A 15,253-nucleotide genomic window follows, 5' to 3' on the forward strand; every position below is an offset into this window, starting at 1 on the left:
ACTATCCGAGTAACAAAATGACAAAACACAGGGAGCATACCTGCTATTTTCAAAACGTGGGGACTAAACGTGAAAAAACGTGAAACCACAGGGACCATCCAGGCAAATTAACTCTTGAAAAAAATAGAAATCATGTTTAGTTAAACAAATAGAATGACTCTAATGTAGGTATAGTTGTCGGTGTTATTAGGACCGATAGCGGTATTCAATTTTATTATATTATATGCAACTTTAAAGACAAAATGTTGGTGGCAAAGCCACCTACCCATTCTACCCCCAAACCTTGCTATAATATCAAAAGGAACCCTCTAACTTTGTAAATGTCACTTTGACTGCCTCAAGTTTTCTAAAGTTTTGAGTTTACCCTAAAATTAATTTCTTACGTTTTTATTTTTATGTATGTGTCGTATAAATTCGAGTTCGTTTACGCTTTAACGTAATTTTTGTTTGAAAACGAGTTGGGTCAAATATAAATATTTATTTTTATGTACGTTTTGACGTAAATTTTATTTGAAACAAATCGGGTCAAATGTAATACATTCTCATTCGATAGTGTAAATTTGAGCTACTATACGTTTTGACGTAAATTTAGTTTGGAAACGAGTCGGGTAGGGTTGATTGTAGTCAACAATTTTTCACGCCGCGTATGACGCCACTGCATGTGTTTATTTTATGTACATTTTGACTTGGTCGACGTAATTTTATTTGAAAACAAGTCGGGTCAATACAATATATTTTCATTCAACAGTATGAATTCAGATTACTCTACATTTCTACGTAAATTTTGTTCGAAAACGAGTAGGGTTGACTGTATAGTCTTTAAATTATCACGACGCGTAAGGCGCCGCCGCAACGCGCGGCAGGTAAAAGAACTAGCATATACTATAAAGTACCAACATTGGGTATGTAGTTGCATCAAGATTCCAGAAAACCCCACAATTCACAATGGTCACAATAACACAAACAAGACCTACTAATGCAGTAGCTACCACTGCATTACATGTTATTTGCAAGCTCTAAGAGAACACAATGACAGGAAAACAAAAGGCCCATTATTAAAACAGAAATCCAAAAAGGTTAAAAAAAAGAAAAAAAATAAGAAAAAAAGCAAAGAAAAGCTGGCGTAAAAAGATCACGGGCCATTTAATCTTTATTAGGGTTTAGGATCTAGGATATAGGAGCCGATATAACATAAAGTCTGCAACCAATGTACACTTGGTTAAATTTGCAGGCTGGTGAGGTACCTTGGAACCATAAGAACCACTATACATCATCTGGAGACAAGTAAAAAAAAATCATTAGGCATTATAGACACAAAACACTAGTTGACCACATACACTACAGCTACATATCAGCCTTTTAATCAAGTAAACTATAAACCATTCATAATCTCTTCCTCCTTTTGGTTATGTTTATATATTGGCATCATCAGTCCCCCAAACCCTATAGTTGACCAATTTTGACCCACATGAGGCGTTTTTTTTTTTTTCTGATCAGACGCGCTTTTAAAACAAAGCTACAAATCAGAAGCTCTTAACAGATTAAAGAACAAAGTCTTGATGGATGGTAATTTTGACTTTTGTATTAAATTATTTGCACCAGAAAATCTCTTCTTTGAGCAAGTGTTCTTTTTTCTGCTACATTGGTTGACTCTATTCCTCATCAGACCATGCTAATCTTAATAACCACATATACCAAATAAAAAGAGACAAATAGACCTATATGGTTTCTTGAGGAATGTGTTCATCATTCATCAATTCAAAACACCAAATGAAACCAGCATAAATGGTTAAAGGAGTAAATTACAAGTTTTGTCCTTTATGTTTACATCAAATTGCAGGCGCTGTCCTTTAGCGCAAAAGTTGACATATTTTGTACTTTATGTTTCAAAATCTTGCACGGTTTGTCCTTTGAGCCTAACTCAATCAGATTTTTGAGTTAAATATGGTCATGTGCGTTGCACATGAGGGCATACTTGTCTTTTCACCTTTTCAGGGGTTATTGTGTAAATAACTTATATAGAAGGACTATTTTATAAAAGTTAAAAGATATTTAATTAAAATAAACTTCTCTCTCTTCTAGTCTTCTCTCTCTCTCAAAAAACTCTGCACCTTTCTCTCTTTATCCCAAAACCAAGAACATTCATTTTAAGCTTCTTGATGATTCTTGAATTCGAATTAAATGTGGAAGCTTTTGATTTATTCTTTGAATTACTTCAACTATTCTTACCATTAAACTCTTCCTTAAAAAATCAATCAAATCAATAACAATGATAAACACCTTTGATAGGGGGAGAATCTGTAACCGGAGACCAATCGGACGAGACCAGCCGGATAACAAACCACCGTCTACATATTTTCCGGATTTTTGCTTATTATTACCGCTTCCGACCATTGTTGTTGACAAAATATGGATCTGAGATTAAAGGAAAATATGTTGTTTGGGGAAGGTTGTGATGAGGTGGAACCGGAGGTGTTGTTTACACAATAAAAGAGCTCCAAAGCCGAAAGCTGAGTATTAGTTGTGGTGGTAGTAGTAGAAACAGAGGAATTTGTATTCTTGGTGGCATCAAAGTTGGGTACTTGGAGAAACCCTAAATTTAGATCTTGACCATATTGGTCAAGATGGATCCTAGGGTTTTGAGATAGTACAGCTGTAGATATAGAAGGTACAACTAGATCAGGAAGTGTTGGTTTTGCCACTGAAGAATAAGATGTGTTCGTCGAATCGCATCTGGGACAGTTTACTGCGGCTGCCTTTTGTGGTCTTGCCCGTCTTTCAAAAGATGAAGAACTTGAAGATGGCTTCGAGAGACTACTGTTACTTGAAATAATTTAGGTAAAGAAAAGATGAACTTGACATAAAGATTCAAAAAAAGCTTCAAGATTTGAAGACAAATGAACAAAACAAAAGCCAATCACTTTATGCTTTTCAAAATCCATATAAACCGATCTTCAAGAAAAAGCTTCAGATATTTTATTTTAATTAAATATCTTTTAACTTTTAAAAATAGTCCTTCAATATAAATTATTTACACAATAACCCTTGGAAAGGTGAAAAGACAAGTATACCCTCATGTGCAAAGCACATGCCCATATTTAATCCAAAAATCTGACTGAGTTAGGCTCAAAGGACAAACTGCGCAAGATTTTGAAACATAAAGTACAAAATTTGTCAATTTTTGCGCTAAAGGACAGCGCCTGCAATTTGGTGTAAACATAAAGGACAAAACTTGTAATTTACTCATGGTTAAAGGTATTGCAAGAAACCACCAGATAAACGAACATCAGACCATGTCACTCAAGACGATCCTATGTCTGTAACCTAGAATAATGTTCTTCCCTGTATTCTACGGTTACACTCTAACGTTCATATTCATCCATAGCAAATAAACCATCTTTTCTTTTCTTTTCATTTTTCAGTCAAGTTCAAAATGACGATCACTAGATGCAAGATATGAGGAAGCAAGATATGGATATTGAACGTCTGCTAAAACATAAAACCAATATGCATTCCATATGTTATACAATCAAATGCAGTGATTACAAATTCAGCAACAAGGACTATTGCCATCATCAAGTACCTTTTTTATGAACATCAATCTAATCTACACTCCTAATGCCATCATCAAGTACCTTTTTTATGAACATCAATCTAATCTACACTCCTAATTCTCGATGAGGGGAACCATTTTAGACACATGGATACCGCCAAGCCAAAGGCCCATTAGCATCATCAAATACTAGTAAGCAAACTATACTTTTAATCATACAAGTGCAATAAAAATATATACCTACAAATTTACCTGTAAAAGAGCCCTTGTATGCAATGTTTCAAGACATCACCACATCATCATCATCATTAACTCTAGCAGCAATCTCACCTCCATCAACTGGCCAGCTCGGCCAACTCGACACCGTCTCCACACTATTCGTCCGCCCCGAATCAGGCATCACATCCACCTGAACCTCCTCCCCAATCTGCGTCGGCGAAAACAAAGCTTCCACCTCCCCCACCCGCCGCTCCCGCTGATGCCTAATCGGAAACACCAACCGATGCCTCCGAGCCAAATGCCTCAATCCAAACCCTAACAACTCCTCATCATCCTCGTCATCTACCAAATCCCCCAATCTCAAAACCCTAGACCTAGACCTCCTCCTCACTTTCGAATCCCCGTCCACCGGATCAATAGGCAGCTGAAACCGACATACCGGACACGAATTACGCTGCGAAAGCCACGGAATTATACAATCAGGATGATACATATGCTTACACGGAAGCTCTTTCGTCTCATCATCAATCACAAACTGATCCTTACAAACCGCACAAATAACAATCGGATCAATCTCAAGCAAGGCCGCCGTGATCTTCACCGACGGTATAGCTTCAACCGCGGATTTCGCCGCCGGCGAGTGGAGGCGAGAGGTGGTAGCCACGGCGGACGGACTGTGAACGTAATCGGAGTTAAAAAGGTGGTTAATTACACGGTGAAAGTACGGATTATCGAGCGTATCGGCCGGTGTCTCCGCTGCCGGAAACTGAAACGCGTCCGCCGGTAACGACGGGTCGAGAAACGACGGGAATAATAACTGATCTGAATCGCCGTGACTGTTAGGGTTCGGGTTAGGGTTGGTGAAGGTGATTGGGGAATCTAATTCTTCGAGGAAATCGGAGTTGCAGTGGGGGCAGAGGGAGGAGGTAGGGAGGAGGGAGATGCTCATGTCACACTCGTGGCACCAGTAGGTGCGGCGGTCCATGACGGTGGTGGTGGTGGTGACGGTGGTTGAGGACATTGTGTTTGGTTTGGTGATGGGTCAGGTGGGATATTATTGTATGGATGAGAGTGTGTGTGAGGGTGGGACAAGATTGGTTGGTTTGGTTAGTGTCGTTAGTTAACTCTTGTTGTTTTGTTGGAAGTGTGGTAATAATGTAAATTGGTTAATTTTTTTGGACTTGTGGTTAAAGGTTGTGGACTAGTACTTGTGTTTTTAATGCAAGTGTTTGTACCACTCTATCATGGGGAAGGTTTTCCTAGGGACAACATTTTAGGAAGAGAACTTGTAGAAAAGGTGACTAGGAAGGAGGAGTAAAGTGGTCTTCCTAAGTTAAACATGATATTTTTTCTACGTTAGTTGTTGGTGAAACCCTTTGAATGAGATAGTGTGGTTTCATATGTCCGAGACAAACCAGCCTGGAAAGTGTGTATGCAAGCATACCGAATAGCGCTTGGATATCCTATAGAGCATTCCATACTCAATCGTCTAATAATTTTTGTTAACTACACTTAAATCCTTGCGAATCTTGTACTTGTGCTCCACGTTGGAGACTGGTCAAAGAAGACCCCCCCCCCCTTATGAGGATACCAGTGGTGCCCTTATCTTAGCATAGTATCACAAGATTAGTGCGTACACTTTTTCATTGACACTGACTTCGTCCTCCAATAACGTCCTGGACTAGCTAGTAACCCAAGCGTTCAAGCACAACCCATAGCATGCCGATCTTCACATATTTGGCCTGTGACACTCTACCACCACCATCCCATGCACGTCCTCGTGCATGCTCGTCGTCCCATACCAGCTCGCATACTTGACAATGCATGGTTCCCTTATGTTGAGCATGATTCACTTTGGGAGGGTAGGACACCCAGTAGCACAACAACAACGATCTTATGTTGTGTCGGTTCAAGTAGTACGTCAGTTCTTATTTATCTTGGTGCTGACGTCTGCTGCATCGGGTTTGCTCATGTTGGCGCTAATGATTCGTCAATAGTTTCAGGAATACGGGGAACCTAAATAATTGTAGTAGTTTTCACAAAACTTTCCTTTTACGACGCTACTTACTGTAGGTTTTTGAACACGTCACAGAGGGCTTCATTGACACTATACTAGAGCGGTTCTCACGATCCTGTACTCGTGGAATACAAAGACCTTTGCTGAAGCAAACCCATATTTACTCTTCTCCTGCGATCATCGCGTAACCGTACTCTAAATGTTAATCTCATTTTGGTTAAGAGTCACGTTCCAACGTATCCGAGAATCGACATGCTCTGATACCAAATTGTCACGTGTTAGTTTTTGACTGCCTGTGTGGCGTTCTCATCTCCTCGGGATAAGCCAATCCATCTCGCTTCTTTATGTGGGTCACTAGTTTCGTCATGCCTTGGACTCATCAGGAGAGCGACGTCATGTCACACCCTAACTAATGGCGGAAACATCGGAGTGAGACGAAAACGAGATTTCACAAGACTTCATTACGACTAATTATGACAGGTATTTAAAGTAACGATTTTCATTTCTTGTTAAAGGGAATACATTGTTCAAAAGGGAAATACGAAAAGTAGAACATACAAATTAAACAACAAAACATAAATTTAAACTAAGTGCATTTCTAGTCCTTCTTATTGGATTTCTTTTCAACGCATCAACATCAAGCTCCTGCAATATATTAAAGTAACATGTCAGCACAAAAGCATTGGTGACCATACAAGTTTAGTGTACTAGCGTAAGTATAAAGATTTTTTACGAGATCCGCATGGCAAAAACATATACTAAGGCATGACATATCATGAACTAGCATGCATCATATACGTGTCAACCTAAAGATTCCACTAGCGTAATCTTATCGTCGCAACGACAAGACCGTTTGTATAATTACTTAACATAGACCCAACACGGGTGGTGTGCTACTCCTATAGCATTATACATGTTAAGGTAGGCTTGTACGAAGTTAATGACAAAGTATAGTGCAAGAATGACTTCTAGCATGCATGTATTCCTAAAGTATAAACATATAAAGCATGTATAACAGATTCGTTTGTACGTTTAGTGTATTTGCATAAGCGTGTTCGTGTGAGTTTTAATACGTATATATATATTGCACCCAAAAGTGTGAAAACGGAAAGAGGGTCATGTATATTCACGGTTTGCGAAGTAATTCCACTTAGTGAGTTTGACGACTCTTGAGTTTTGGAACACCGAAGTTACCCTAAGAGGGAAATGAAGGTGTGTGAGTTACAGTTTTTGTTTAACGAGTTGGATTCGGAATTTAAAAATTACATATACGAATGTAAATTAAGGTACCATGGGAATGGTCATGCTAGGAGGTAGTATGAATTCCATCCATTTAACCTCATTATATGATTCACCAAATCACAAAATTATCAACTTAATTATGGTTTCGGTTGGTCATTAATATAGACTAAAAATGAAAAATCCATAAACTACTAAATCTTAAAACAACCAAGTGAGCAAGCTAGATGTGTGTATCCAAAAAATGGAGAGTGTTTGAGGACGTGATGTAGCCTTGCCCCTTTGTTTGTAAATTGTTTTGAGATTTAGTGTTTGAAGTTTAAACTAAACAAAAATGAAGAGTGTTTGAGGACGTGATGTAGCCTTGTCCCTTTGTTTGGAAATTGTTTTGAGATTTAGTGTATGAAGTTTAAACTAAAGTTTAAACAAGTGTTGTAGTGGAACAAGGTTGAAGAACCAAAGCTTCTATGGTTCACACATTCACCAAAACACAAGTCCTTCAACATTGAAGGTTGAAAGCTTGGATGGTTCCAACACTTTTGAAGTCACTTGGTGTAACACCCCGTGTTACCGAATGTCAAAGTCAAAGTCAAGTCAAGATTGACTTCTTTGACCATAGTTAGTCTATTTTATGTTTGCGATTACGTTAGTTGTATTATGTGGAGTAAGTGTTATTAAACAAAGTAATCGAACGTTCAAATCAATGCGAAACGTTAAACGACTGTGAATAATAGGATGTAACAATGCGATAAAGTCAATTAATCAATAATCGAGCTAATCTAATCATTATCGAACTCGAGACTCGAATTACGCGAACTCTGTGCTGGTATACGTGTGTGTGTGCCTTATGTGTTACTTGTGCGTGTTTACTTTATGTTATGTATGGTAATCAATCGAAACTCGAAACTCAATCGAACTCAATCAAAATCGAATTATGATAATTGGTGGCGAAAAGACAGCGCGAGACATAGGTGATTGTATGTTAGATATAGTGGTTGGGATTAAAAGTAATTTGAATAGGTAACTCTATCGTATTCTCATCAATCGCAATCGAAATCGAAATATCGAAAATCGTCGCACCGAACGCTCGAATCAGGCAGCTGAACGATCAGGCTCCCAGCCGATCGAACAGCCCAGCCGATCGGACTGCTGTCCGATCGGACAGGCTGTTCGATCGGGGTGCCTGACCGATCGGCCAGCCCCTTTCCTCTTTTGGAAGCCTATAAATACCCCTTGTCACTTTCAAACTTTCTACTTTTGGAAACCTCTGACCGACCAGCTCGTGCTCTCGTCCTTTTTCTCAGATTCCTTCCTATTCCGATAAGATTTCTTCCTAAATCTTGTACTTTCTTGATCTATACACACTCCTACACCTTTCTATCTTTCAAATCTTACTTTTTAGCCGTGAAATCATCAAGATTCAAGTATTCAAGGGTGATGTTATCATGGTGTTCTTGAAGAACTTCATGTTTTGGCTTCAATCCACCAAGAATCACTTGGATCCAGCCGATTTCCACATAAATAAACAAAGATCCATCATAGATCTAAACATTTACACGGTGAAAAGGATTGAAAGAATGTTTTCCAACTTTCTTTCAATTCTTTTACACTCAATGCCTTCAAACCGGTAGAAATGGAGTTTGAACCGACTCACTTATCATCCTAGTAGTTGTGCGGTTCAAGATTCGGGTTCTATCCACGAGATTCACCGACTTCGGGTTAAACGTTAAACTCCGTTCCGAACAGTTCACCGGCCGGGTTTGGGTGATTCCTGTCCGAGCAGGAGAAACAAGTTAGGACGAGGGTTCTATGGTTCAACTCGTTGTCAAAGTACCTCGATATAACGTCAAACAACCAAAACAGCCAAGTGTTAGACGAACCGGCCGACCAGGTCAGGAAGCTGACCGATCGGGCTGGCTGTCCGAACGGACAGCCCAGCCGATCGGATAAGCCAGCCGATCGACCAGGCCAACCGATCGGCTAGCACATCGCCCCGCACTTTAACAAATTCATGAAGTCTAGTATTGAACGAAGTGTTGTTCGATCGGACTACGGTCTGATTAGAATTACTCTTCGGATCATGAGATACTATGCTTCAACACTTAATCGATTTGCAACTTGTTCAACTCGTTGGAGTGCCACCCGATCGGTCGAGCCGTCCGACCAGGTGACACTCTGATAAGGACTATTGTTGAAGTACCTAACCGATCGGTTAAGCCGACCGATCGAACGGTTCGTTCGATCGCTCGACCTGAAAGGTAAGGATACTTCAATGTTTTCAAATACTACAACGAAAACCTCAAAAGGTCAAGCCATCATACACAAACACATCCTTCTCAAAAGAAGAAACAATTGTAACATCCGTCAAATTGGTTTTCCAAAAAATTCCGACCCGTTTTGAAATTCGGATCCTAACCCTTGAACCTTGGAATTTTTGCGCGAAATAAATAACCATTTACGGGATTATTCCTTAATTTAATTCATTTATTGATTTGTTTATTTATTTGTCTAAATTAATTAATATTGTACTAATACGTAAACGATTTAAAAATAATAATTACATTCTAAATAAACTTGATTAAGTTGGTTAGTTAGCAAAAAGAAACCTTAGCTAAAGTTTATCTAAGTTAAAAAAAAGGCAAGGGCCTTTTGTGTTAGTTTGTGAAACTAAAATCTATAAAAAAAAAAAAAAAAAAAATCTGGAATGCAAAAAAAAATATAGGAGTAGACAAACCATTCCACCAACTTTAGTTATTATTTACGTTTCTCATTGTTAAAAGAAAGAGAAAAATGCCCGGATAGTCCCTGTGGTTTCGTATTTTTTCACCTATAGTCCCCAACTTTCTAAAATTACCTGAATAGTCCCCAACTTTTCATTTTTTGTTCCCGGATAGTCCCTGGGTCTAACTTCAGTTTGTTTTCTCTGTTAAGTGGGTGTGAAATGACCAATTTACCCTTTTCCTTTAAAAGGCCAAACCACAGGGACTATCCGGGCATCTTCTACATTTTTAGAGAAAAACCCTACCACCACACTTCATCTTCAACCTCCACCCACCATCACCCTCCTCCGCCCTCCACCATCACCTTCTTCTCTGCAATTTTCTTTGAAGAAACCCTAAAACACCCAAGTCACCTCACACCGTCGTGGCCTCGTTTTTTGGCGACAAGCACAAACCCAGTTCCCTCTATCTTTCTCCGGTGACAAGACCAGCCGTTCTCCGGCAACCACATCCCACACCCGCACCTCCTTTCTCCGGGCATTTAACTATGTTCTTCATCACTATTAAAACAGATATAGAAGAAGCACCACACGAATCCATGTTTATGATTTCACTTATCTGTATTCCTCATAAATTGACTTATCTGTATCTAAATAAGATATCATATTATCACTTATCAACCATTTAACATTCAAAACACGCTCACTCTTAATCGTCTTCCACCAACCACCACTACAATGGCGTTACAAATTCATCACGTCTTCCGCCCAATTTCCCCGCCGTCACCGCCACCGTCGCTAACCATATCATCGTCGTCATGGCCGACTGAGCAATCGAACATCGTCGAAGAAGTTTGCCGGTCGTTCAATCTAGTGAAAACGCCGAGTAGTAAAACCGCCAACAAATTGAGGAATTTGACGGTGAGATCGAGTTTGGAGGCCTCTGGTACGACGGTGGTTGTCGGTGTGGTTACGGAAGTCGATAAGGATACGTTTTGGCCGATCGTTAATGCCGCTGGTGATAAGTATGTTGTTCTCCATATGTACACTCAGTGGTAAATTAGTTATTATTTGCTTATATTGCATTTTTCTGGTAGTTTAGTTGTTGATTATTAAGAATTACTTGCAGATCTGCAAAGTGAATTCATTTATATGTGAAATACAGTTTAGTAGAGTGTTTCAGTTTGGGAATTTACTGATTTGCAGGTGGCCGGAAAGGGAAGTAATGAATTTAGTTTGATGAAAAGATTCCCGGATAGTCCCTGCGGTTTGGCCTTTTAAAGGAAAGGGTATTTTTGTCATTTCACACCCACTTAACAGAGAAAACAAACTGAAGTTAGACCCAGGGACTATCCGAGAACAAAAAATGAAAAGTTGGGGACTATTCAGGTAATTTTAGAAAGTTGGGGACTATAGGTGAAAAAATGCGAAACCACAGGGACTATCCGGGCATTTTTCTCTAAAAGAAATATAACTTCATTCCTTTTAAACTTCCTTTTGCCGCCCAACCATTTACAGCGAAGAACCAGCAACCTTGATTTCCTTTTTTTCGCATTTCCTAATTTATCGAGGATTGATTGATACGTATCCACGTTTCTTTTTTTTAAACCCAATCAAGAACCTAGACTACATTCCACTCCAATCATACTAAAATCACCAGTTCGAAAACGCGTTTTAGGAGATCATTACCAAGTTTACGAGACCTTCGAACACTATAAAACCGAACCCACACCAACTCGACACCCTCACTCACACTCGCAACACGATTCGAATATCCTAACACCTCGCCGGAGAGACCGGAAGTCGCCGGAAGAACTCGAAGCCGCCGGAGCCGAACGGAGATCGACGAGATTCCTCTCGACTCGTTTTCGGTATATGATTTCTTGTTTCATTCGTTACTCGTATAACCTCTGTTCTTATATTTTCAACACCGTGCAACACCGTAACATCTTTTCGAATAACCTTGCATACTTGCCGGAGCTTTGTAGGAGAACACGAAACCGTCGCCGGAGTCGGAGCTCGCCGGAGTATCAGACGAAGCCGAAGAACTCGAGTCGGCCACTGTGTTTCGGTATACGTTTCCTTTTACCAACTGTTCCTCGTTAATTTCGTTATTCACCTTCAACTTAAAAAAAATCGTTTAAACACAAAGGAATCAATGGAAACTTTGAGTTTTATCATAAAGATGTTATATGTAACTTGCTGAAATATGAAACAAGAATGGGAATGCTGGACATAACGGGTAGCAGCAGCAGTCTATATTTATTTTTATTTATATTTTCCTTTTCAAAATTAACTCAATAATAATTATTTGTTCACACTTTTCCTTCATAACACAATCCGTAAATCCCTTTCTTTTTAATTAAACAAGATTTATTTAAATTCTCCTCTTTTAATCTTCCTATATAATAAAGGAAAGATTAACAATCCTAGGTGTCACACTCTCAAGCCCCCATCCTAGGTGTAATTTTCATAGAATTTTCTTTTTTTTTTTAATTAAAGCTCAAATTCAATTCTTAAAAAACCATAGTCAAAGTACAAGTTGTGATGCATCAGATACAACATCTTTAAGCATAACATTTTAAGCGGCCAAATGTTGAATTCAACTTTTCAATTCCCGCTCATACCCATCCCCATTTCCCCATACACCCAAGTTTTCTTTTCATTTGCAGACAAACAAAGAGAGAGAGAGAGTGAGAAAAGACAGAGCTCATCCCGATCCTCTCCACCGGCGACCATCGAAACCATCTTCTTCTCTTAAAGAGCCGATGATCTTGGTAAGTTACGATTCTTCTTTCCACATGATTTTGCTTTGGTGCTTTTATGTGGGTGCATTCTAATTTATCTTTGTTTTAGCAAATAAGTTTATGAAGAGTTTCTAGGGTTTGTTGTTTTAGGACAAAATCATGGCTGGTTCTCCTTAACATACCCTCTGTTGATGCAAAAATGGGTCAAGCGGAAGAAGATCTAATTGGCCTTCACCGACCGGAAGGTAACCGTAATCAAACGTCTAGAAGGTTTCTTTTAGTCGCAACCGAAGAACTTTCTTGGAGGAGAATGATTGAAGAAGCTGGCGACGGTTTACAAGGGCACCGTGAATCTGTGAGTTAGTACACTTTTGTTTACTTTATATGAGTATGTGTCTCGTATTTGTTATTTTGGATTTCGATCAGTGACAATTGACAAGGAAAAGTATTCTTCATTTCTTTGTATTTTATAATTAATAGTTGTTCCCTTTCGGTAAGACATTTATCCTCTTAACGAGTTAACTAAGTGACACCAGACTATATAAAGTTTTCCGGTCATATTCGTTGTTCATTATGTGTTATTTTTATTAATTTGGTGATAGTTAAAATAATCAAATTTCAACTATGTACAGATTTATGTAGTTGGGTTGACTTGTCTTCAACTTTTAGATTTTTATCCACACACTAACTCAGGTTTGATTTTGTTTAGGCTGTCTTTCTGGTTGGAATCACAAATATTGTACCAGGTATCATATCTTAGAATGACCTTAATGCAATTTTAAACCGTACATAACCAAGTCTTTATACGAGAACCTGTTACTACTTTTGACCCGTTTACTACTTTTGAATGTGTCCATATCTTTTACGGGTCAAATTAAAAACTCTTAGCTCATAATGAAAGAAAATTAGATCAGCTATGGTAATAATATATTTTTGTAATATGTTATCAATTGTTATTTATTAAATAACTAACAAAAAAAGTGTTTCAGATCAACCAAATTAACCTGTCATACAATGTGACCCGTTTTAGCCGGTCACTTGAACCGCACCTGTCATGAATAAGAACTTTGGTTTTGTATTTAGTTAGACAATTTGTAAGAAAAGTGAATAGGAGTCTTTTCTTATTTACCTATTGACATAGTGTTTGTGATGTTGCTGGTGATGTTAGTACAAGTAGAAGAGCTATTACATTTTGTTAATTCATATATGCATAGCTACTTAATGTTTAGATTTGTTCCTTATGATTTATTTGAATTCTTGCAGGTCCGATGGATGATACGAAGAAGTTCCCAAAGTAAAATTATGATGGGTCCAATGGGTTTGGGTAATAAGGTTCCAACCAAACTGGTTCAGGTGAAAGGAAATATTTTAGAAAGTGGTCGTTTGGTTTGGGTTAGAACGGATTCGGGTCTGAGTAGGTTCGAACCAAACTGGATACGGGTCAAATCGAAGTACTTCAAAAAGTGGTGGTTCACATAACATGATATGTGTTTTTGTAACTTGGATAGAAAGTTTTTCTTTATTTTTTAGGGATCATTTGCCGCCTGGGATATGATGGCTGATGCAAACATACCTCAAGGTGCCGTTACGACGTCATAGAAGATAAAGATTTACAAAAAATTCACCTCGCAACTGATGGCTAGAAGAAAGTTTTTGATGATCAAAGTTGTAACTTATTTTCAAATTTATCGAAATAAATTTAACGTTTTAAACACAACTCATAACCCGTGAAGCTCACGGGTATATAATCTAGTTACATCTTTATAAAACCACCCATTATAATCCATAAATTTATAAAGTAAGTACTCTCTTTCTCTTCCATGATTAACCTTTTAATTCATTTTTTTAAATAAAATCCTTCAATTTATTTAGAACTCAAATTTATTCTTTTAAATTTTCCTTATTTATTTTAATAACGAGTTAAATCGTAATACGTAAATAACTATTTCACAAATCGTAAATATTTGGATTATTCATTTTAACCAACAAAAAAATAACGAGTTCATTATGTGTTATTTCATATATCTAGGATAACCATTTCATTCGTTCTCTTGGATACTCCATTCTTACTCGTGCGTTATTTCGAGGATTCTTATACGCAATCAATGTGAGTATACTTGATCCCATTTTTATTTTATCACTTTTGGGTGCAACATGTATTCTATACAAAAACACGCAACAATTTGATGCTTGTTAATCTCGTATGTTATGTAAGCTTTCGTGTCTATATGCTCATTAACCTAGCTGAGACTTATTAAACTTCTGAGACTTATTAAATCTCCTATTCTATAGGAGTACGCACCGCCCTTGAGTGAGTCTTGGGGCGTGTGCGTTGAAACTTCTGAGACTACTGAGACTTATTAAATCTCCTATTCTATAGGAGTACGCACCGCCCTTGAGTGAGTCTTGGGGCGTGTGCTTTGGAAACTTGGGTTTGACATATAGTGACACTGTTTCAGCATATTAGTAACTTGTATTATGTTGTTCATGTTGGATAGGAGTATTTAAACTTTTTATTCTACTTTATGCTATGTATCAAACCTGTATACTCGCCAACTTTTTGTTGATGTTATTTTAATACATGTTGCAGGTTGATTGGTACAAGACTCAAGAAACAAGCTAGGATGGTTTTAGATACCCATTTTAGCAATTAAACAATGTTTGAATCTATGTTTACTATTTGAAACAGTGTATTATTCTTTAGTTTTAATAAAATGATTTAATTCATATTGTCACATTTAGTGTTATGTTGTTTTGAG

General features: G+C 38.1%; 2 protein-coding genes and 1 long non-coding RNA gene across 3 annotated transcripts; 2 read left to right on the top strand and 1 right to left on the bottom strand.

Moving 5' to 3' along the window:
- Nucleotides 1–864: 864 nt before the first annotated feature.
- LOC110873992 (E3 ubiquitin-protein ligase RING1) lies at nucleotides 865–5,138 on the bottom strand. Its single transcript, XM_022122975.2, has 2 exons — nucleotides 3,806–5,138; nucleotides 865–1,274 (listed from the first exon to the last, which is right to left on the bottom strand). The coding sequence occupies exon 1, from the start codon at nucleotides 4,791–4,793 to the stop codon at nucleotides 3,834–3,836; it is 960 nt and encodes a 319-aa protein (XP_021978667.1). The 5' UTR covers nucleotides 4,794–5,138; the 3' UTR covers nucleotides 865–1,274; nucleotides 3,806–3,833.
- Nucleotides 5,139–10,485: 5,347 nt separating this feature from the next.
- LOC110929188 (thioredoxin F-type, chloroplastic-like) lies at nucleotides 10,486–10,806 on the top strand. The gene has a single exon (XM_022172319.1). The coding sequence runs from the start codon at nucleotides 10,486–10,488 to the stop codon at nucleotides 10,804–10,806; it is 321 nt and encodes a 106-aa protein (XP_022028011.1).
- Nucleotides 10,807–11,360: 554 nt separating this feature from the next.
- On the top strand, nucleotides 11,361–14,595 carry LOC110938787. The gene is made up of 3 exons (XR_002591694.2): nucleotides 11,361–11,618; nucleotides 11,736–11,818; nucleotides 14,524–14,595. It is a non-coding gene; the product is annotated as an uncharacterized LOC110938787 (long non-coding RNA).
- The last annotated feature ends 658 nt before the right edge of the window (nucleotides 14,596–15,253 follow it).

This window comes from Helianthus annuus, chromosome 1, assembly GCF_002127325.2.
Source record: "Helianthus annuus cultivar XRQ/B chromosome 1, HanXRQr2.0-SUNRISE, whole genome shotgun sequence".
In the NCBI taxonomy this organism is placed as follows: domain Eukaryota; kingdom Viridiplantae; phylum Streptophyta; class Magnoliopsida; order Asterales; family Asteraceae; genus Helianthus; species Helianthus annuus.